This window comes from Apis dorsata, unplaced genomic scaffold, assembly GCF_000469605.1.
Source record: "Apis dorsata unplaced genomic scaffold, Apis dorsata 1.3 scaffold_112, whole genome shotgun sequence".
Classification (NCBI taxonomy): Eukaryota; Metazoa; Arthropoda; class Insecta; order Hymenoptera; family Apidae; genus Apis; species Apis dorsata.
In genome coordinates, this window is record NW_006263407.1 from 162,392 (window position 1) to 187,548 (window position 25,157).

The 25,157-nt window shown below is 29.4% G+C and overlaps 1 protein-coding gene across 1 annotated transcript in view; it reads right to left on the reverse strand.

Moving 5' to 3' along the window:
* Positions 1-25,157, reverse strand: part of LOC102679690 (26S proteasome non-ATPase regulatory subunit 1) — a 93,093-nt gene that overhangs the window by 59,811 nt on the left and 8,125 nt on the right. Inside the window, exons 9-10 of the mRNA XM_006612388.2 lie at positions 24,427-24,642; positions 23,238-23,302 (exon numbers count right to left, since the gene is read on the reverse strand). Coding sequence (XP_006612451.1) covers positions 23,238-23,302; positions 24,427-24,642 — 281 coding nt within the window. The remainder of the gene's footprint in view (positions 1-23,237; positions 23,303-24,426; positions 24,643-25,157) is intronic.

The window sequence follows — 25,157 nt, forward strand, 5'->3', positions numbered from 1 at the left end:
GTTGTTCGTGTAAGTTTACTCATTTCGGGAGGAAACCGCGTTACAAGGCGGAGGTGATGTATTCAACGGGAAGCACCCACTCGGTTGCAAGGGAAAACTGGGAATTGTAATAATTTATCAAGTCGACGTTCGAGACAGTGACGCGAATGGGCTCGTATATAGTCGTTAAACTATTCGTTGGCGAGAAGGAAGTTTTAAGAGGCGAGGAGAAGAAGATGAAGAGGAATAAACTGGGGCGGAATACCCTGAGAAACTGGTTTGAATAATTCAGAGAGAGAAAGAGAGGGAGAGGAGGAGGGAAGGAGAGGGGAGAGAGGGAGAGAGAGAGAGAGAAGGTTAGAGAAGATGCAAAATGTATAACGAGCTTAATGAATGGCACGTCTATGGGAATTGGCTTTCGCGAGAATTCGAGGGAATTCCGTTTTACGACGACGCTTTACCCCCACCAAATCTCTCTTTTTTATTATTCTTTTATTTATTTCTTTTTTTTTTTTTAATCGATTATTTATCGTTTACGTGATAGAATAATGACTTTTTGAATAATATTTGTCACGTTTGAAATTAGGAAATTTGGGGAAGGGGAAGGGATAGATTAACTATGGATGGATTATTAATTTGATATTGCATGGGAATATTTGGAAAAGATAGATGGAAAATTTAAGAGAGATTTTTTAAAACGATTATTTTTCGAGTTTACGATCGATTCGTTTTAATAGATGAAGCCGAGGTATAGAGATAAAAACTTTCACTCTATCCTCCTATATTTCTGTATTTCATAAATTCACTTTCATTAATTTACCACTCTTCCATTTATCTTATCATTTCATCGTTGTATTACTAACAACTATTACTTCTCACTGTCAGTTTCCAGTTGAAAGTAAAAAAAAAATAAAAAAAACTGTAATCAATCATAAATCCTTATCTCTCATAAACAAATTCCATTTATAAAGAACTATGAAAAAAAAAAAGGAAAGAAAATATGGATAAATAAAAATGATACAGCGAAAAGTGCAGGGATATCTGTTTAATTTACGAACAAAAATTTCCATAAATTAATTCCAGCTAATGGAATTCGCAATTTTCACGTTCCACATCCGTCGTCTACGTAATTTCAACGTTTCACAGTTTGTCACGAAGCGTTGTAAAACCGAGCACCGCGATGCAGGAATGACAGCCGACATCAAGAGTTGTCGTTGATGTCAAAAAAGAAAGCCTAAACATGGAAAGTTTATCTCTCTCTTCTTTCGATAAGTGACTTGAGAAACACATCTGCGTTTATTTCCATCAGATTCCCACGCAAAACAGGATATATATATACGTTTGAAATGAGAATATAATCGAAAAAATGAATTTATTCGAATGTTGAAAATAATGAATGAAGGAAACGTAGAAAGAAAATAAGTTTAATTTCTGTTGAAATAGATTAAAAATTTTTTTTATTTCTTGTTAAAGGAAATTTTGTATTTTGAGAAATAAAAATTGTTGGCGAGATTTTCGATTACATTAAAGATTTGTTGTCAATAAATTGAAATAAGAACGAGCAAATTTGAAGAGTTTTTTGAAATTGCAATTCTTGAATTTTTGGTAACTCAGGGGGGAAAAAATTGTAGTTTTCGCGTGAAACGTAACAAGGAGGTGAGATCAAATCGTTTGTGAAAATTGATAGCTTTCGCTGGATTGTTTGAGAATAAAAACGAAAAAATGCAACAACAGGATATTCGAACAAGGCTATAGATTTTGTTCCTTTGTAACAAGGAAACGCTACACCATCTTTGTGAAAAACTTTTGGTGTTGCAAATTATAAGTATTACTACAAAAGAGAGGAAAATAAACGATTTCTTTTCGCGTGGGATTAAAAATTCAACAAGATGCTTCGCAAACTACTTTTTCAATTTTAAGAAGAACAAAAAAAAAAGAAAATAAAGAAAATTAAAATAAAGTAAAAATAAAAGATAAACAATGCAAACAAAAATAACATAAAAAATCTTAAAAATTAAAAAAAAATTCCTTCCTTGATTAATATTTTTACGAGATTATATATATTGAGATCATTAATCTTCAATAAGAGATCCACATTAATTAATTAAATTCTATTGATATTTCTTCAAGGCAAACACAAAAATTTCTTTACCAGTGTCTTCATCTTCTAATTACCCCTCAAATGAGATTGATCAGAGAGACGTCCAATTTTTCCACGAGATAATATTCATTATGCAAATCTCAGTAACGAGACCATAATTCTATTTATCCTTCGAGCAACGATGATACCAAAGAAAATTGAAGAAGTTCGAATATAATGACAATGAACATGATTGTTAATATCCTCGTTTACATTGCAATGAAGCAACGATAACGATATAAAAATTATTTTCTTTTTTATATATCTCTTAGATTAAAACTTTTAGAATTATAAAATACCGACGTACGTAAAAATATTGAAAATTAGAAATTTGTGTTCAATTAAAATTCATAAATCAAATGATAAATTTAAAATTAATTAAGAATTAAATTTATTCCAAAATTTTTAGCGTAGAAGTGTTCATGATAAAAGTTTATGTTCTGAATTAAAGAAAAAAAAAAAAAAATTATTAAATTATCTTTCGCAAGAAAGTGCTAACAAAGGTAGAACATTATTTTATTTCGATAAGAGTTTCGAGCTGTCGTAATATTATTATTCACGAATTAAAAACTTTCTTTCGATTTTTCGTTTCATATTACAAACCACTTTTTCTTTTACCCAACTGTTAAAGCAACTTCGAGTATCGAATTAAAAGAAGCAATGGATAATAAGTTTTTAAGAATTATGCGATAAAAAGTTGTAAAAAAAAATATATATATATATATAAAACTTACGTGAGAGAAAAGAAATTTAGAAACTTTGGTTGCACTTTGGCCACTTACCTGAAACAGAAAGAAAATTTATGTAGTTAAAAATATCTTTTAATTCCTATTTAAAAAAATTATACAAGCGAATATATATAATTTTTCAATTCGATTGCAAAAATCGAATGATTTCAAATTGATTCAGAATTCTTATACATCGAAGAGAAACGAACACGATTGCAAAATAAAGAGAAAGAATGTCAGTGTAAAAAAGAAACGTCATTTTTCTTCACAAACGTTCAAGGAAATTTTTTTATATGGGATAAAAAGAAAAAGCAAAGACAGAGTCGCCATTTAAAAAATTTGAAAATATCGTGATCTTATATGATTGCATCTCGTCTTTTTGTCGCGTTTATGAAACGATGTGAAACGGAGATTAACAGAAGACAGGAATGGAGATTATAAAAATGGATTAAAGAAATATTTCTCGCTTCGTGATGATATTATAAAATAATATCTTCTGGATGTATAAATTACATCTCCTGCACTCTGGCGGCAGTTAACTGCGATATTTAATATAGAGAAGAGAGTGTGAAACACATCCGTAATTACACTTGATATTTTAATAATTTTAATTTTTTCTTCGTCACGATGTAAATGTAACGATACAATGATATACTTTGTAAATTCTATTACGTTATTAAATTATAATGGTTGAAAATAAATAATTATCAATCGTGTATTAATGGCGAACAAATATCAACACCAGACAATTTAAATCACTATTCAAATGTTCAGAAAATCTATATTAAGTATATGTACTTATTGTTACAATTATATAAAACCATTTATTGACACATTTTTAATATATTAAAACAAATTCATCAATTAAACTGCCTCGTATTCTACTCTTTTTTGATTGTCCCCTAATATAGAAAAAATAAGAAAAGTATATTAAAACACAAATTCAATTATCACAAATTAAACTTTTATTTTTCCTTTCGTACTATTCTTTTTTTCTTTTTATATTGTCCCCAAACATAGAAAAACTAAAAAAAAAAAATTTTCACAAGTTTTTAAAAATTTATATACCATATTTCACGTAAAATTTTCTAAAAGGATTCGTCTGATATTTTATTTACAATTACTCTCAGACACACACTCTGGGTGAGAAGGGGCGTCTCCTATTTCCACCCTCTCTACTTCATTCGGAACAGGTTAACCGGGTTAAAAAAAGAAAAAAGTCTGTAAGCGGGTCGAAAAGGGAAAACTATCATTTTCCTTTGTTCGTAAATTGTCGAACGAGCCCACGAGATCTTCCCTGGGGCCGATTCATTGTCACGAAGTACAGACATGGAAACTGCATTACGTGGGGGTGGCTTTTCACGGAATAACGTGAATTTAAACGAGCGCACCCACCCAAAAATATCCACGTGTCCCACGGATTTTCCAACGACACAGAGAATCGTTTACCAGTGTTGCGTGCAACAAAATCTACGGGAACGAGGAATGAAAAAAAAGAAAAAAAAAGAAAGGAAAAGAAGAAATTGATACGAGTGGAAGGAGAGGAGTCGAAGGAAGGATTTCAATTAAAGAGAAACATTTTCGAGCATTCAAATTTCTCTTTAAATATATTGTTTCTTTTTCAGATCCTACTTTAGTTTTCTTTTCATAGTATATTTCTTTCGTCCAAATTTTTGTTTCGTTTTACAAATAATTTTGTATCGAATTAAAAATAGTAAAAATTTGTAATTTTGTTCTGTGATAAACTCGAATTTATTTTGTCCAAATTGAGTAAAATTATTCGAGATTGATATCCTCATTTTGTTAAATGTATTTAATGAAGATATTTAAAAGTTAAAATTTAATTTGTACTATAAATGAATCCATGAATACTATGAGGAATATGCTGATATTATAATATACAACATTATTCTGATTCGTAAAACTTTTACAATAATAAAACTTATATCGAAATTCAAATGACAATCATAGAATGAGAAAGAAAAAAAATGAAGAGAAAACAAAAAAAAGTTAGAAAATGGAAGAAACAAGAGAGATAAAAAAAAGAAAGAAGAAGAGGAGAACGTAATCAAAATTCTATTATCAAAAGGAAGGATTGAAACATAGAATTTTTTTTCTCCATCAACTAACCCCTATAATTTCCTTTCTTTTCGAACGACTTCGTTCCAGTTCCTGGACGGACGGAAGATTAAAAAATTGCGCGACTAACGGGTTCGCAATAACTGAAGAAGAACGGAATGCCTTAAGCCGCGCAAAATAAAGTTTCATTATCCTGAGAATTATACTCATAAACGTGTCCCTGGATCTACTTTTAAATGCTCGAGCAAACATTCGACGCGGATATTCTTTTCAAATTGTGAGAAAAGGGATAAATTTGCTCGTCGACTTTTATCTTTGTCATCCACCTATGTTTTAATCGCTTAACTCTGAATCCCTACGTTTATATATATGTGTATTATAAATAAATAAATAAAATAATTTTCATTAAAACACAAACGTGTGTGTTTTCACATCCAAAAATCTGAAAGAAAGAATAGATATCTATTATTATTACATATTTGTAAAAAAAATACTAAAAGAGTGAATACAAATTCAATAAAATTCCAATAATCCAATAGTCCATAAATATACGTAATACTTTGTCTTACGAATATTTTATAACCAACCATAATCTCATATTATTTTTCAAAGTTTTACTAACAGATTGTATCATTATATTAACCATAATTTTCTCGTATCTATTTTTCTTCATCTATATCTATAGCATTTAAGAAGAAACAATTATTAGCCAAATCCAATTCAAGATCCATTTGCAAGAATTGGGGAAGCGAATTAAAGAGAAAAACCACCAAAAATGGGGAGCACACAAAATAGAAAGGCGTGATATTTATTACAACCAACGTAGTATTTTCCTCTACACATCCAAACCTGATCATCCCACCTAGCATCCAATTCCAGCCACTTGTTCAATTCTTTCTCTGCCGTAAGGGTAGGGCGAAATTCGTTCCAAGGCGATGATTAATGCCTGAAACGTGGAACGATATTACGATAACGTGGCCCCGAATTAATCGAATTTCTCATCTCGAATTTGCCGGCCAAGGATCGATTATTCAGCCCGAAGAGTTCGATCGGAACGAACGAGAACTTGGCCACCAGGCTAATTGTAAGACGCGATTATTTAGCCGATGATACGAGGCTTGGGGGCCTTTTACTAGGATTTCCAGCGGGTGATTAAGAGGCAATTTGTAATTATCAACTCGAGGAAATCGGCCGAGGCGAGTGTCCTTCTTCACCTCAACTCGACGAAAACTCTGTGCTACTTTTCGAAATGAATATATTTTAATGATTTCGTTTAAAATTATTATTATTGTCGATGTTATAAACGTATGTAACACTTATGAATGTTTGTTCGCGTGGAAAATTTAAATAATTTAAAATTTACGGAGCGAATATAAAATATGCAAAGTGAGGTATCAAGATATTATTTAAAGAATGAAACAGACTTTCATTTCAGTTCTATTTTTTTATGTATTTATTTTACGCAAATTTTGCACAAATATCCACGGTTTAATAATAAAAGAAATGGAATTGGGATAAGTTAATCGATATTTCAATAATTGTGTCATTCTTATCTATCTTTTATCTAACATTAAAATTTATACACGAATAATATTGAAAAAATTAAAAATTTATTCGATTTGTATTAATTTTCCTAGATCTAATTATTAAAGAATTATTGATAAGACATTTTTGAAACAAAAACGTGAAAATTGATAGAATTCGTTGAGATAAAAGAATATACGATATATTTCAAGTGAATTAAAACAAAAAGGTATATTATTCTCTACATAAAAAACAATAAACGATAAACACGAAAATAATTTCAATAACATTTCATCTTTCGAAATTTCTTTGCATCATTTCGAAAAGAATATACATTATTCCAACAAAGGCCAGCAATGAAAAGATCGACGAATACACACCAACTAAATGGCCCATGTTGAAGAGGAAATCATACAAGAGAAAAGTAGACGACATTTTTTTTATTAATAGAAACAATATTTGCGATGTCAATAGTAAGATGGAAACTTATTATATGTATCTATCTGAAGAGATTAATTTTGTTTTGATTTCATATGGAAACAGGATCGAAAACTTACTTTACTTTGATTTCATTCCCGAGAATTTTAATGAACATGGAAGGAAACAAGATGGAATAGAACTGGGACACCTGTGTGATTCGTAGATTTCTCATTAACGGCCCGAAACCGGCACCTCTGTTCCATAAATGATGATATAAAAATTTAAATGGAACTCGCGATACTTTTAAATTGGACACAAAAAGAAATTTCAAGGATATTAAAAATAGTGGAATATTAATTGAGATAAATTATCGTTGCTTCTTTAAAATTATATTTTTTAATAATAATTTTAAACGGATATATAATAAATTGCAAGATCGTTTATCGAAAAAGTTGATTGAATATATTTAAATATATTCAAAATTTTATTCGATCGTTTAAGAGAAAAAAAGTTACATTTAGAATGTGTTAGAATTAGAAACGATTCAATTTTCATGAATGATGATACAAAAATAAAATTCCTTTCCCAATTTCTAAAGAATTATTGAATTATTGTTCATCTTTCTAAGATTATAATAATTGATTTTTGCATTCGAAATGCATCGAAACCAATAATTAAACGTCGAAAGCATAAAGAGGATCATAGCATAGATTATACCGAACTTCTGAAATTCTGAGTTTCAAAAATCATCAGGATTCTCCCAGAGGGGGGGAGGATCTACCGATTAAAGCGGCAAACAAGAAGTTTCTCAAGAAGCAGCAGGATGTTATAAACGACGTCGATCGATTTCCTTTCACGAAAATCTGTTTTCGCGTAAAGAATTAATCCCGTGGCCTGCTAGCTTCTCGTTAATCTACGCGAATAAAAGGCCCGAGTTTCCTCGAGCGCAACCATTTATTTCTCCTTTTTTACATTTCCCATCACGGCAACTGCTATCGAACTAGGAAATCGGTTGACCAAGTCTGAAAGGCAGATAGACCGAGTTTTATTTCCCAAGAAATGGAAATTTCTCGTTCCAAATAGAAGGATCCATCTTTTTTTTTTTTTAAAGAAATTTATTAGAAATTTTCAAATACTTTTGGCCTTTATGTGGTTGATTGTAAAATTCGAAAAGTCTAAGACATGAATCTAAGATCTGCATTCAAAAGTATAATTACTAATATAGATATATCCTATATCTATTTCTATCTCATTCTGATTCTTGTATATTTAAAAAATCAGAAAATTATCGATCTATTCAAGCCAATATTATTAATATTATCGTGATATTATCGAAAAATATTGTATAAATTAAAAGGAAATTGTATTATAAAATTTATTATAATAAAAAATATATTTAGTTATTTTAAAACGATGGTAAAGTTTTGAAGAATGCTATTTGAACATTATATCTTATCAAAGGAAACGAGACCTGTCCGATATTCGACCTCTTTTGTAGTCGAAGAATGTAGGGAGAAGTGCATTGCATGGCGTTCGAATTCGCATTGAAAACTTATGAATTCGAACCATCTCTAGATTCGATCGCAGTAAAATGTTCGTATATAATACCAAGAACACAGGAAATGACTATCCTTTGATCTTTTATTTTTCATTTTTCGATAACGGTGATTGGATATCGAGGTTAATACAGATAATTAAGGTTAATGAGTGGATGCATTTAGTGAATCGTAAAACGATAAAGCTTATTGTTTATTTTATTTGATTCCCTTGTTATTAATTCGTAATTGAACAGATGTTCTACGAAAAAATTTCTTGAAAATTCACGATTCGAATTGAAAAATTCGCGTTGAATGTGTTTGAGATTTATGAATAATTATCTTTTATAAAATTAAATTATGTATCAAACACATTCGAGAAAAATTATACATTTATGAAAATATTTTAAAATAATGCAATATTTATAATTCTCCTAAAAATTCACATAATTTTAAACAACATTTTTCCTTTCTGTCGACTTATTTAAAACAAAAAACATTGACCAATCGTTACAGAGCAATGTACCACATATCTATATTCAGATCAATTCACTCAATTCCAAATAAAACTTGTATTTCTGTACGAAATTTTCGAAAAAAGGTGCTTCTGAAAGTAGTATATTGAGAATACACAGGTATAAAATTATAAATACCTAGATCAAATTGTTATAAGATAAAACAATCGAAGATCCATTGAGGTGCATCCTCGAGATGGTTGAAGATGGTTGACAATTTCTTGGGCGAAGACACGTTGGATACGGGGAACAAAAATTTGCCTCGGAATGGAAAATAATATTTGCCTGGCAGACCTAGAGCTAGAATTTTCAAGTATCCCCGACATTCCGGGGAAACAATAGCGACTCCACTCAACGTCCAGTTATTTTCCTTCGAGCTCGCGGCGGATGTCAGTAGCAGCTTTCCGCCTGTGTCATCTCGAGAGGGAGCGGCATTAACGCGATGAGCTCGAGAACGAAATATTTATTTTTCGCGAGTCTGCTTGGAAAACTTGGAAAACCCAAGTGTGGGTGGCAACAAAAATTGACGGCTCCCAAACAACGGAACACACGTACGTATAAAATTATAAAATATTGTAAAAAGAATATATTGTATTAAAAATTGTATTGAAAATTATATTAATAAAGAAAGTGATACAAAAGATACTTGCATTTGATTATTTTCAAACCTTGATCATAAAGATTAATGAAAAACGCATGTTTTTAAACTCATGAAACGAAATTTCTCTAATTGAAAACTAAATTTTCCCCATTTTCTGCTTGCGTGAAAATCTAACGAATTTTGCAATTAAAAATTTATGGAATTTAAATAGTGAAAATGTAGTGTACACATCGAAAAAGAACGTGGGGATTCGTAGAAAGCGGGAATATAATTGGCGGGAAAATCGATAGCGCGGGAACGCACATGTGCCATTAATGCAAATTTACGTCCGACTGTTTTCCATTTCTCTGTTTAATCGGTGTCACGTAATTTTTCTTTCTCTCCTTTCTGTTGTTACGCGATCGAAAGGAATTCGAATGATTTTATCTGGAAAATTGTTTCGATAAAACATCGCAACATTCGTGAACATTACGTAAAAATATCCAAAACGTGCGTAATATAAAAAAAAAAAAAAATATGCATGCAATGAAATTGCAATGAAAATCTACGATCTAATTATAACATTATTCCACTGCAATTTTCAAAAATAATGCCACGTTGTTTGCATCACAAATGAAGCCACGTTGTATATAATGGATTTTAATACCCATTGATTTTCAATTATTATTATTTATTATATTACCAAATCTGAGAGTTTTTAAATTATTTTAAAATTAATTTTGTACATGAGAAACGAATAGTAGAAATAATAAATGAAAGTAATTTTTCTTTAAATATACAACATTAAATATCCATATTATCATTCTAACGCTATTAATTCACTTAATACAATATTATTTATCGTTCAATACATGTTTCGAGAGCTATTTTAGAATTTTCCATAAAGAAATAAAAAAATCTATGAAAAACCTAACCTCAATTGATCATACGCACGAGAATAAAATAAAAGAAAATTGAACAGTGGTGCCCTCTTTGTTCCTCGTTGTTACTTATTCCTAAAATTGGCATGGAGGTTCATATAAATGGAGATACGATATCGAATATCATTCCTGGTTAAATCACAAATTGGACAAGAGAAGATAATAACAAGCCAAACGATCGTTATCGATAGAAATGAATACGTGGTGGCGTTTCGTTTCTTCACACGTGCTTCTGATAAAAAAATTTAGAACAGATGACCGCGATTCCGATCGCTTAATGAATTTCGATCCATCCCGACCTATCCTTATCGATCTTAACGTTTCAATAAGATTTAAGATTTAATTTTCGTGTTCACTATTGATAACGTATTTGTATATCTATGGTCTATAATTTTGTAATAAAAATATGTAAGTATTCAATATTTACGTGCACGTTATAAATTCTTTTATTCTGTGACAACACACAATTCACAGAATATGCATAAAGTTTTCGAAGAAAGATAAAAAAGAATTTTTCACACGTTTGATTTTTTTTTTGATTTTTCTTTCTCATGTGTGTTCAGTAAAAAAAAAAAAATAAATTGTCGTCACAATAATCTTGCATTTCTAGATTTTCGATACGATCTCGAATGTGTTAAAATTATTTTCGTCGATTAATTAATTTTCGCACCATTTTTTTTTTTTTTTTTCATTTCAAATATAAAAATCTATAGAAATTGTAGAAATTGAACGGAAGCATCGAATTCACAATTCGAATCAGGAGATATTGAAATTTCGAAATTTTAAACTCTATTGTGTCCTAAAATGTAATCGTAGTTCAAATTAGACACGTGAATTATTCTATGGTCCAATAATTGTCCGGGATAAATAATCGTTCGAATGATCGGCGTTTCAATTAAGCAAAGTTTGAATAGTCAATATTTTAACACTGAATGAATTAAATGAAACTTTTTGAAGTTAAATACATCTACCATATGTTTGCCAATTTTATCTTCAATTTTTATAGTTTCTATATTTTTTAATGTTAAATATAACAACACTATTTCACAGAGTTATTTTTAAATACAAATAATAAATTAAAGTATAACAAACAAATAACGAATTATTTCCCACTTTTATGGTTATAAACGAAGAAAATATCTCTTTCCTGATGCCTATGTTTATTTTCGATATAATTCTCAATCATAATCCAAAGAAAAAAAAAAAAAAAAATACTTATTCAAATAAATATCGTATTATCGATATTTATTCAAGAGAATTAAAGTTTCATTATACTTTTCGATTTCGATAAAGCATTATCTGTAAATCAAATATCATAAAATATTCAACAATATTCGATATCACGAAAATATTAAAGATTCCAATATTATTTCAATATTTTTAAAAATCACACAGATAATTTTTTTTTTTATCAAACAAGATGAAATTTTTCAATACGTACAAATGTATTGATACCTTTTTGAATAATATCGCGAAGAAAGAACTTTGACAAAGAACAAATAATACTTCAAAGAATATGATAAAGACAAATTGAACAAGAGAGTAACACTCGTACAACAAATGCAATCCATTTTCGAGCTTCATTAATATGCTTGATTAATAATTTTCATCGTAATATTGATCTTATTCTACAAAAGACTTATTATTCGTATAAATACGATAAATCATATAATACACGTTATTAATGTTTCCAAAGCAGAAATTTATAAAAGTGAATAAATAAAAATTTTTAAATTTAATAAAAAAAAGAGAAAGAAAGAAAAGAAAAAATACTACATTCCTTTTTATAAATTTGCTAGTAATCGTCGAGAAGAGATATTTAATGACTTTGAACAATTGCGAGTCACAAAAAAGAAACAAAAATTCTTCAGCCCGGTGAAATATCATCATATTATTTATCATCATGCAATCTAGCATCCGGAAGAACGTTTCGCTTGCACATTTATCTTCACTATCATTTATCCGAATCCGTTTACCAAAATGGAAGAAGGGATTTTCTATTGGATTATAAAATAATTAGAATTTATCATATCTATCTATCTCCCTTGTTACTTTCTTTTTTCATTTTTAACACTTTCAACTTTTAAATGTCGAAAAAACATTATAAAATTAATAAATCCACTCTTATCAATGTTAAAAATTGAAAAGGAAAACGTACCATACACTAATAAAAATATTTAAAATATTGTATAAATTTTTCAAAATTTATAAAAAGAAAAACTTTCCTTCCTTATTCTCAGTTAATCATTCCCTCGACTGCCTAGACTTAATAAAACGATAAACCACCATATATTTTCCCATTATGTATCAATCAAAAATAATGGCGCGAATTTCGAAACGCGATCGAACAAGAATAACTACATTCTCTGTGAACATTTTGTTTGAACTAATATCGTTTAATTACCAATGTACGCCATGAAACAGCAAAAAATCGATATCCCGTTCGATGGTGTTCGAAGGAAAGCGAACAGTTGCGAACACAATGGAACCATCGATTGTATTTTGTTTCGTCGACTTTCAAAGTGCTCGTGACAATGGCCCTCGTGCAAATTTCGCGCGCGTGCAGTTTATCGTCGAATCGAATATATAACGTATACAATTTTCATTGCACGAAATTTATTTATTTTGAAAAAACCAATGAAAGAGAGAGAAGCGTCGACACAATATCACATTTCGCATCACATTGAATATATATTTTTATTTTTATTCCCGCAAATGTATTGTTAACAATCCGTGCAGGCTACGTGGTAATTCTGATTTATATAGATCGTGGAATTACAATTATCCTGAATTAATTGATAATAGTATCGTTCGTACACGTGAAAAAGATCTACGTGTAAAAACTTTCGCAGAAAATAACACGTGTCGAGAAAAATGCAAATGGGTAGAATAGAGCAAAAAAAAGCTGCACTTTACCTTTTCATCTATTATCTTGCTTTATTGTCTCATCGTCACCTAGTTCCCTTACATTTCTTCCGTCCTCTTTTCCTTCCTTTCTCTTCTGTTCTCCTTTACTGTTCATCTTTACCTCTTTTCATAAGTGTAACAGTCTGTTGATATTTTTATCTCACTTTTTAGTCTTTTTTCTCTTTTCTTCTTCATAAAATATTGTTCGAATTATCGTATCATCGGTGTAATAAAAATTTAAAATTGTAAGTATTTCGAAAAAGTATGTCGAATTTTGTTTAATATCCAAGAAAAATATTTTTTTTTATCAAGCAACATAAGATTTGAAATATCCAAATATACTGCAATCTTGGAATAAAAAAAAAGAAATAAAATGAAATATCATCACGATATGTTAATATAAATATTCACAATGATGAAGGGAAGGGAAAAAGAAAATAAACCTCAACCGCGAGAAAAGTGAAGAGAAACAACGAACGAGATACACGTTCATGGTGCATGAAATAATACTATTTCGAAATTTATGTATGAAATTCGATGGAATGGTGTTATTGGTAATATTTGAATATCAGTCGGCCGAGGGTTTCGATAGAAGTAAACTTGAACCTATCCGGGGAAACAGGGGATTTTTCTGCAACGTCTACTGATTTGCATAATAAAAGTGATGCGCCTGAGCTGTGTATGTATTCGTGTCGGCCAACACACGACTCGGCCGGAAATGAAAGCTCCCGGAAGCGAGGATGACGTTCGATCGAAGCGTCCTTATGGAGAGAAATATAACAAAGTATCTTTTAGATTTTTTTTTTTAGAAAATTTAAATTCTTTGCATGCTGTTTTAATACGAAAAAAAAAGAAATTAGGTGTAATGCAAGTTTTTTACAAATTTCTCTCCCATCATCCCATGATAAGGGATTTTGTTTTAAGGATAAAAAGGCTTGCTTTTAAATTTTCTTTATTTAGGAAATGGAACAAAGATAAGGAAAGTTAAATTATGTGTTTCTTGATACTCGAGAAAGCATTGAATACCAATTTTCTGATAATTAAAAAAAAAAATGATTAAGAAACAATTATAAAATGGCAACAAATGGCAACGAAATCCAAAATGATTATGCATAATATGAAAAAAATACTTGATAAAATTTTTTTTTACGTTGTACATTTTTCTAAAAAAGTTTGTGACGTGATCGTATGGAAAGATAGAAAACTTTCATAACACGTATGTTCGCGCGAGAAAAAAAAAATTGACAACCAACTCGATGCCTTTCGTACGTTAATTTACGTCGAAGAAAAAAACTAGATTCTTTTTCTCAATATTTAATTCAACTCGTTAAATTAGTTCGAGAGTTGACGACAAGTTGCAAAATTTCCAACTTTTATCATCACATCTCTAATAAAAAATTATAAGATTTCATTAATTTTTCATTCCTCGAGGTTTCCAATTCAATTTCCAGTCATTTCCACATTCAAAGATGTGAAAACATGTTCGAATATCGTGGACTATGAATACACGAATTCACTTTCTCATCTTCTTCGAGACAATGGAAAAAATATATATTCCCATTTAAAGAAACATCCGAAAGGAAAATAAGTCCGAATGGAATATTCCTTCTGCTGCCCCTTAACCATTTCCATAAATATAATCTCTCCTTGGAGGAATATTTTCACACGTTTGGTCCGAGGCATTGTTATTCATTGCCAAATTTCATTTATCGTATTAAATTTCGCCAAACTATTAAACGCATTCGATCCACGTGATATATAAATAATTCCATAAATTTAGCGAAATATGGAATAATCTAGATAAAAGATAACCTTCGATTACGGGGGTAATTAAACACGTGTTGCGAATATTAACACAAAGAACTCGGTTACGCGTGCATTGATTTTGCATGAATTGTTTGAAATTTATTTTATATTGTTTGTGATATGTGTTTACAATTTTCGAGAGTTACAATTTTCGAGAGAAGGTCTCAACGTTGTTAAACAATGAAAGTAAAATATCAAAAAGAATTAAAATAAAAAAAAAAAAAGATTATAAATGAATTTTATTATATTTCATGTTTCATATGTATGATAATTAATAATAACTTTTTAGAATGTATTTTTTTTTTTTGCAGAAAAATTTTGCTTGAAATTTATTAATTTATTAAAAATTTTTGTTTCTGCGTAATGAAATCCAAACAAATTAATAAATACAATATCTTCGTCGTTACACGTCTCTACATTCTACAATTTGAATTTCGTTCATTAGATTTTATTACAAAAAAGGATAGATCATCGAAAATGTTTTTTACCTTATTTATTCAACGCATTAATACTTCTATGATTCATATATGCATCACACCTTCGTAAGAAAAATGTCATAAGTCAAGAATTTTTAATTTATATTGTATTCCAGAAATATTTTCTGGTCTACCATTCGGAAAAATGTCACATGTGAGGTTCAATACTACAAATGTCAAAAGTTGAAGTTGAACTACTAGTGTCATGAAATGCTACGTAAATAATCAATTTTTTGAAAAGTTTTTTTCTTTTTTTGTTTTCGATTCGTGACACTTTTCTTATGCGAGTATCATACCAAAGTACATCAACTTTTTGATATCCTAGTAAAAATTTGATATCTTGATTAACGAGAAGCTAATTAAAATACGTATAAACGCACATTTTAAATTTGCACAATTAACAGACTAAATTTTTTTAAAAAAATGTAAGAAAAAAAATAATAAATATTCGAGAAAAATGATAAAATCATTTCAAAGAGGAATAAAAAATAAAAAATATTTGTTGAAACAAACATAACGCATATCTATTCAAATTCCAAATCGATTTATTGTTAATTCAATATGTTATTACTATTTACTTATTCCTTGAGCAAATGCATGGAGAATTTTTTGTTGCTGAGGAACAGTTGCAATTATCATGAATATAGCATGTGTGCTAAGTACTCTCGGAGAAGATTAATGATTACTTAACCAACTCGAAGGAAAAATGGCTTCAAACAACCATAAATGGTCATAAAGCTCGAAAAAGGGAATTCATTAAGCAACAGAAAAAAAAAAAGAAAAGAAAAACGTTGATGATACATATATCTATAAAACCTCATCGTTTAGTTTGAATAAAAACTACGACATTTCCAATAGTAGCTTCATTAATGATTTTTTAATTCGACAATTCTATTCGAGATTAAGAATTTACGTAATTAAGTTCTTTGGAATTTTTCTTTCTTAACGATCGAACAACGGAAGATTTGGAAAAAGATTTTGTTCATAATAAAATTAATTAAATGAATTATCGTATCGTTTGGAAAATATTTTGATTTTTAAAAGTGTGTGGATTCGCTTAATCTTTCGTGGAAAATTAGTATATCGCGTGGAATCATAACCGGGATCTTTGTTAATATTCGTGACACGAGTTTAATTATCCGGTAATTGAAAAGCAACGGGTTATTTCCACGTCGGATTTTATTCAGAGAAATTTTGTTTGTCGCTTTTACGATTTGCATAATTGGACGAATTCAATACCGGTTGCTTCTATCTATCTATGTTATATATTGTTTGTTATATAAATTCAAGAGTTTGAAAATTTGAAAATTGAATATCGATGATTATTCGTATAATTTATTTTTATATTTTTATCTTATTCAATTTATTAAATTCGATTTTTGCGAGTTTAATCAATTGAATTAATAATTAATATAAAATATAAATTTTTCTTTTCCTTTGCAAATATATTATATATATATATATATTCGTTAAAATTAAATTTACGAACGAAATAATATGATTTGTGATCTTCTTTCTAAAATTCATTTACTGGGAAATTTATCATAATAATAATATTATTATATTTTCATGGAATATTTAATCAGTTTGTTGTAAAATAATATGACAAATGATGAGGAAGATTAATAAATCACATCCCAAAGTGAGTTCTGATTAATCATCTTATTTTATTATAATGTCAGAAAGCAAAGATAATTTCTCTAATTTTCTTAAATTTGATAAGTGGTGATCAAGCTTCCCTCTTTTTATAAAATTCATCTTCTTGATCATCAACGAATATAGACTCTGATGACAATTTTGATAACACATATATATGTTAATTAATTAAATAAATCTTTAAATAAACTGATACAATTGCTCTTAAGATTTTCGAGATCACACGTCTTTCATTCACGATTTCATCAATACGATTAAGATTCATTTCTGTTTCAATTCGATCTTATAATTTTTTCTTTTATTTCTCTCTCTCTCTTTCTTTTTTTAAAAATTCGACGACACGCATAAACGTTGTTTCATCGTTCATTGTATTTCTCGGTGCAATATTTTACTGCTAACTCGATCATTCCGTGCTCGAAATTGCTGTGAATAAAGATGGATGGAGGGAGAGAGAAAGGGACGTAACGAAACGAATGGTTCGTCCAACCGTTGAATTTCTATTCGTTTCCTAGAAATTATGGATTGTGCAAATAGACACGGTGCAAATACAGTTCCGCTTAACGACTGCGATATATCTCTGTTATCGACCACTTCCGGCTTGATTTTGGCTCGATGAAAAAGAGGCCGGTGTAACAGCGGTTACCAAATATTTGGAGACAGCCCAATCTTTCTAATAATTGACTTAAACCGAAATAATGATGGATGGGCTCAATTATACGAAAATGTTTGAAGAATTCATTCTACAATTCTGTGTATAATAACGAATAATTTGAAACAATTTAATTAATTCACATCTATTTAAATTATAAAATATTTGAAGACATCTCACTTTGATCCTTGGATTTAATTTAATATTATTAGAAACCATGGATGCAGCCATTTTGAATATACAACTCGTTCATTTCTTTTTTTTTTTTTATTTTTTTAACGATATCAATGGTGTGACACAAAATAAATATTTTATTTATATACCTTGTTTCCTTTATTAATTTATTAAGTTAAAAAGAATTTTAAGTAAAATCCATTAATTAAGAATCGTCAAATTCTATTCTACGAAATCGTATTCAAAATGGGTGTTATTTATAAAAAACGTAAGTAATCTTTAAAAAAAAAAACAAAAACCTTAAACGAGAATTTATTGACCAACTTCGATCGCATAATCGAAATCAATGGACACAGTTTAACGAGGGAAAGGAGCGAAATAATCTAATCACGATTCGCGGATCCCATTTAGCGGATGGAAATCCCTCGTCTCGTCCTCCTCGCCAGAAATTAATTTACATTTATCCCCTGATTACCAGCGTTGATTAAAATCGAGCTTACCTTAGGATCTTGTCCCTGCTTAAAATGTCCCTCTTCAACCCTCCTCACGTTTCACGGCTACATCACAGGTCATCGATTTCCCCCATTTTTCGAGTTTATTTAACCCGTTAGCGTTATAACAACTCGAATTTTAAGTGATTCATTCATCCTTCTATTCGAGTTTCTCACCAAAACTGAATAAAATCCGAAATAGATGAGAGATTCTCATAGGTTGATTGATAGATATCTACTTGACGAATCGTATACTGCTGGATACCTTAGACATAATGGATCGACTATAAATTGTTTGATTAAAAAAGAAAAATTGATTCAAATCAAATACTTTGTGGAAAATTAATTTGTTAAATCAACGTAGAAATTAGAAGGATATTATAAAAAATGAAAATCCAATTGTATACGTTAATTTTGAAAAATATATATATAATTATCCTACACTTAGATTATTCTCATTTTTCTCGAGACAAGTTTCTCAACTCGAAAAGAGGGCGTTTAAAAATTTACAAAAGAATACAAAAACTTTCGAAAGATCGATTGATCGATTTTCGTATCGTTCTTCGAACAATTCTTATCGTTAAGAGAGATCAATAATTCGTACTATCTCCAGAAATATTTCGCCATGGAGTAAAAAATTCGTGTAAAATTCTGTACTCAATGATCCACAACTTTCGCGAGATGCAAGGATGCCGACTATTCATCCTGTTCGACAGTCCATTCCGCGATACCACGAAGATCGATCGACTGTTTTCAATTAAGAGTTTCTACAGGGCCACGGTATCGATTGCTCACCGTATCGAGATTCATTGAACTTGGCGAGCAAGAAGAATTCGAATGCCATACGATACGAGAGAGGGAGAAAAAATTTTTCTTGAAATTTGAAAACTCGATTTTTCGTAGAAAATGGAACAGAAAGCGTGGATAATATAATTTGGAAATTTTTAACGTCACGATGTGTAATTATATACGAAATTATACAATGTGTATGATTTGAGAATTTTAAACAGTATGTGCTATTGTATAATGAAATTATGTAAAATATTTCCTTTTTACATAATTTTAAATTAGGGAAAATGAAAGAAATTGAATTGATAAAGTTAAAAGAAATTCTTTGTAGAATTTGTCAAATTCGATAAGAAGATAAATTTGCGATAAAATTTCCCGAAATTTTCATCAAAAAGAATATAAAATAAACGATAAGCAAAAATTATTATTCCAAATACAAACGTGATGAAGATTCATTAAAAATTTTCACTGCACGAAAGATATATTTTCTGAATCGTCCAATTAATTTTTTATTACCCTTTGAAAGGATCAAGTCAAGCATCGAATCATCATCCATCGTTCAACAATACGAAACAATAACCTATATCTGCCCGCAAACTCGAAAGATCAGAAGTCAATCGAAAGGAGGGTTAATTCGACCCTCAAAGGCAAACTTTGTGAAACAAATCCCGCGCGGGGGCGGGATTCGCCACTCTTAACCGTGCACGCAAGAATAGAATAAAGACGAGATAATCAAATCAGACATCCATTTTCCTAACTCGTCTTTTTTTCTCACTCGAGCGTTCAACTTCGAATTCTGTTCCACTGATTCAATTATCAAACAGAATTCACAAATCGGGGGAAAAAAAACAACGAAACAAAGAATAATAAATCCAATCGATAACATATCAATTTTTATATCTATCTATCTATTCTAGAATTAATCCTCCACTTATTTTAGAATACACTCTCTATCCATGTTCCAACTACAACTTCTTTTTTCTTTTTTTTAATCGAAAGAAAGCTATTCATTCCGATCCCCATTTCTCAAGGGTTGATCGATCGATCAACAGAGACGGGGTCGAATCCCCCCGTCAGACAAGGATATAAATAAAAGCGATCGAGAAAATTGTCACGGTTTTTCCTTCGGCCACGATTTGAAAGGGGATCGGCGTTTGATCGATCCTTCCCCTTCCCGGGTCTGCTTAATAGAAAATGTCGGCGCAGATTAACCACCGCCGCCTCCAGACCGCGAAGACTGCACCGTGAAATCGTCGAAACGAGAATGGGAACCGTTCGAACCAGCCGGATATTGGATGAGTTAACGGCAGAATGAAAGCAACTTTCAATCCGTCAAATTCTCAGAGATGAAAAGCATCGATCGCTTCGAAAGCCCCTTCGACGTTGGATCGCCGATCAGTGTGTATATATATATATATATATGGTATAAGTCGAGGTATTAAAAAAGTTTCGAGATTCGTTGGACGAATGGGGGTGGAGAAAGGTTATTCGATGGAAAACAAACGCGGTCCTCGCAAGGGAAGGGGGATGGAGCAGGAAATTCGAGGAATTTTCGAGGGGATAGGGGAAATTTGAAAGAGATTCTGGCACGCCTTTGAGCTTGAGATACGGTTACAATGGGTGAAATTGAATTTATAAAAGTTGAGCGAGAATGGGGAATAAAGTGTTCGAGGGATACGATATGGAGGGAGGGAGGGAGAGGGAGGGTGGAGATATTAAGGTTGAAGATGGATGGAACAGATGAAGTGAAACGTTCGAAGGATATTAATGAAGTTTAATTAATATTGGATTCGATGGTGTATCGGGGAAATAAATTTTTGAAGAAAATTGGAAGAGCTATGATTATCGTCGAACTTAAAATATTGGCGGAATTATGGATTGGAAATATTTGAGGAATGTGAACGTTTAATAACGTTATTATTAAATAAAATGTGAAATAAAATGTTGGTAAAATGTGATGAAGTTTAAATATTATTAATAAACCGATGAAATTATAAGATATAATGTTTGAAGGAATGATTTTTGTAAATGTATATTTTTTAGAAAAATGAGGCGTGAAAAAAATTTTTTTATTTATCTTTGAAGAAGGGAAGTGTATGTGTATTATTATTTTAGACAATTTGCATATGTGTTTTTAACTAATATGTGCAAGAGTGAATTGTAGATATTATTTCGTGTTTGTTCAATTTTATAAAATCCGATATCATTTACTGAAATTCCGAGTGAATTTATTAAAAGTGAAAATATATACGCAAATATTCTACCTACGTATCGTCAAATTTCCATTAAAAAAAATTAATGCATCATAGATTTCGTAAATGAAAGATGAATATGAATATATTTATACTTTATTTCAAAACGACAAAAAGAAATTAATTCATCTTTTCTTAAAAGATAATAAGGATTAAGATATAAAAATCTTATTTCAAATAAAAAGAAGATAATAAATGAATCACAAAAAAATGCAATAAAATGCAACACTTTTTTTATTGCACAAAAGTTTTAATAGGATTATTAATAGTGATTCATAGATTATCGTGGATTTTTAATATAATAATATATCACAAACGAAATCACAAAAGAAAAGCTATAAATGAATAATCCATCTTTTGAAATTAAGCAAAAAATGGAGAGAGAGGAAAAAATCAATAAGATCATTTTCAATTCGACTGTAATCTCAGAAGATACAGCAATTTATCAATTCCTAATGGAACTCTGATAAGCTGATATCGAATTGATTAAAGTAAAATTGTTTCTCGAAGACCCTCTTCAGAGGAAATACTTATGCAAGAGGAAAAATTATATATATGTATTCTAATTTTTTTTTTTTTTTTTTTAGATTTAAATTTAATTAAACGTAAACTCCATTCCATATATGATATCTTGAAAACACTACGTGTGCAGTTTAATTTGATTCGAATTTTTATCGAATAATCCAAAATTTAATTTATAATAACTTTATAAAAAAAATCTTTTTTATTATTACAGTAAAAAAAAAATATTTTAGCTTACAAATTTTACTTTTAAAAGTTACTTGTTGAACAGCGTAGGAAAAAATATTTAAATAAAGAACATGATACGACAAAACGTTAACGCGATCTCAAAAATAGTAATCACTTTATTAAACTACATTGCAAATCTTCTATTTTCGCAAAATCAATTAAAAAATAATTGAAAAATCAACACTCCCGTTTAGAATTTACAATTTTGATAAAACTAAAATATCCCCAATTTTAAACAATGTTTAAAAACAATATAAACCTAATTTATGAAACAAGTTAGTACAATTTGATAAAATCGCAAAAATACCAATAAAATCAATTGATGATTATCTGATTATTCAGATAAAAATTTAACATAGAGAAACCAACGTTAAACCTAACAATATTAATGTGAATTTAATATAGAAATATACGAACATAAAAGTATATGAATAACCCTATCATATAGATAGACCTATAGAAATTGTATTATGTATGTTCAAATCAAATAAATTTATCAAAATTAAAATATAACGATCAATAAAAAATAAAAAAAAAAAAAGAAAGAAATCAAATCATCAAAATGATTCATAGAAAATTAAAGTGTAAAAGATTATAACAGTTTCAAATTTTATGAATTTTTATTTTCTCTTCTTTTTCTAGATATTGTTCCTTAGGTATTTGCGCGGATTATCATCGAAATAACTCTCATTGATATTATTAACCTCGTGAATCTAGGTTATTTCAGGAAGCCAGAAAACTTGCGGAAAGAACATCGATACTAAACCTAGCCACCTCGAGGAATCCGCATTCCTCGACCTCGTATATTGACTTCCATGAGTTTAAGTATTCTTTTGTGGTACTCACCTGAACAGCAAGAATCCGAGGCCGGTGACCGCTGCTCGTCGAACATCGTCGTTCACATCAGAGACCTGAAAGAACATAATTTCATATTATTATAGAGGACATTTAAAAGAATGGAATATTCGAAAATAGATTTATAATTTGAATTTTATTCACTTATACCAGTATTTTTCGATTGAAATATTATGACGTACATTTCAAATAATTTGTGATTGAAGATAGATAAAAATTTTTATTAAATTTTTATTAAAAATTATGGTATAAAATATATANACTAAATGGCATTAGATAATATTCTTCCTTATTTGTTAATTTTATAAAAAAAAATATATGTGAATGAATTTTGAACAACTATGATATTAGATTTCTATAAGTCTTTGAGGTAAATAAAATATACTTGTATCTAATTTATCTTATTTTATTTTTCAAATTTCTAATAAAACTGTAAAAATTCATCAATATCATAAAGTTATTAAGAATTACTTAAGGACATAAATCATATAACAATTTGATAACGTTGAATCCATTTTTTTTTATATATTGAATTACATCAATTAAAACCGATGAAATGTAATTCCAATATAATTATCTTTAAAAAATATATATATATATATACTATTGCAACATACGAATAAATCCTTTAACGATTAAAAATTTTAAAGTTTGATGACATTATAAAATAATAAATCTAAAAAAATAACCATGCGATTAATAATAAAAAAAATATTATATATTCAATTGAAATTGATTAGAAGAAATCAGAATAAGAGTTATTTTCCACTGCAAACAACTCACGAGCGCATACATCACTAACGACACGATAAAAATTATTGGAGTTCAACTCAGAATGTTTTATTCCTATCTGACTTTTGCTCGTTTCGTATATCGACGAATTTTCTCGATAAAAACATCGAAGCACACATGCAAATTTAAAAAAAAAATAAAAAAAAATATTATAACAAAGAAATATTTAGTTTATTCAAAATACTATTGCAAATCGAAAAACGAAAAAAAAAAAAATTTGTAAATTAAAACATTCGATTAAATTCCATGTAAAGTTGTCAAATATTTGATATTTCTATTAAAAAAAAAAAAAAAAAAAAAAAAAGAAAAACAGATGATAAAAATTGAAATAGAAAAAAATTCAGCAAACAAAGGAATAAATTTTTGAGGAACGTTGTGCAAAACTTACAGCAACGTGCAGCAACTTCCTGATGGCCTGGTTGTTTCCGGTTCCACAATAGGCCATCGCTAACGTGTACATTCCACTTCTTCGTAGAATCGGATCCTTGTCGGCACAAAGGGAAGCGACCAAAGGATCGGCTTCCTCCAAACGACCGTACATGGTAAACGCGATACCCACTGCCAATCCTCGAAGGATCTTTTCATGCTGAGTTTCTTGGGCGTACTGAAAAAAAAAAAAATTTTTTTATGTAATAAAAATTGTACACAATATTTTACATAGAAGAAAATTTTCAATCAAATTATCGGTACAATTCGTTTTGAAACATTTTTGATTCAAACAATATTGTATTTTCTTTAAGGGAAAAGCAAGTGTTTCCTAATTCCAATTCGTTCAATTTTTGTTTGAGAAGAATTTTTGTTTCAAAAATTTTTTTAAAAATTATATTTACTATCTAGAATTCGAAGAATTGATTAGAAGAAGTGAAGATGAACTAATTTCGGAACGAGTGAAGATTTAGGGTAATGGGAAAAAGATAAAATAACTTCTCGAGATTGAAATTTTCAAGAGCAGATATGTATTTAAATTGATTCTATGAATGAGAATGAGAAGTTTTGAAAGGAAAATGTATTTCGTGCATATCTGGAGTGCACGCATGTACATTTTTTCGAGTGCACTTCAGTGTGAAAAATAAGTAAATTAGTTATAAAAAAAAAAAAAAAAAAATAGATATAAACCAA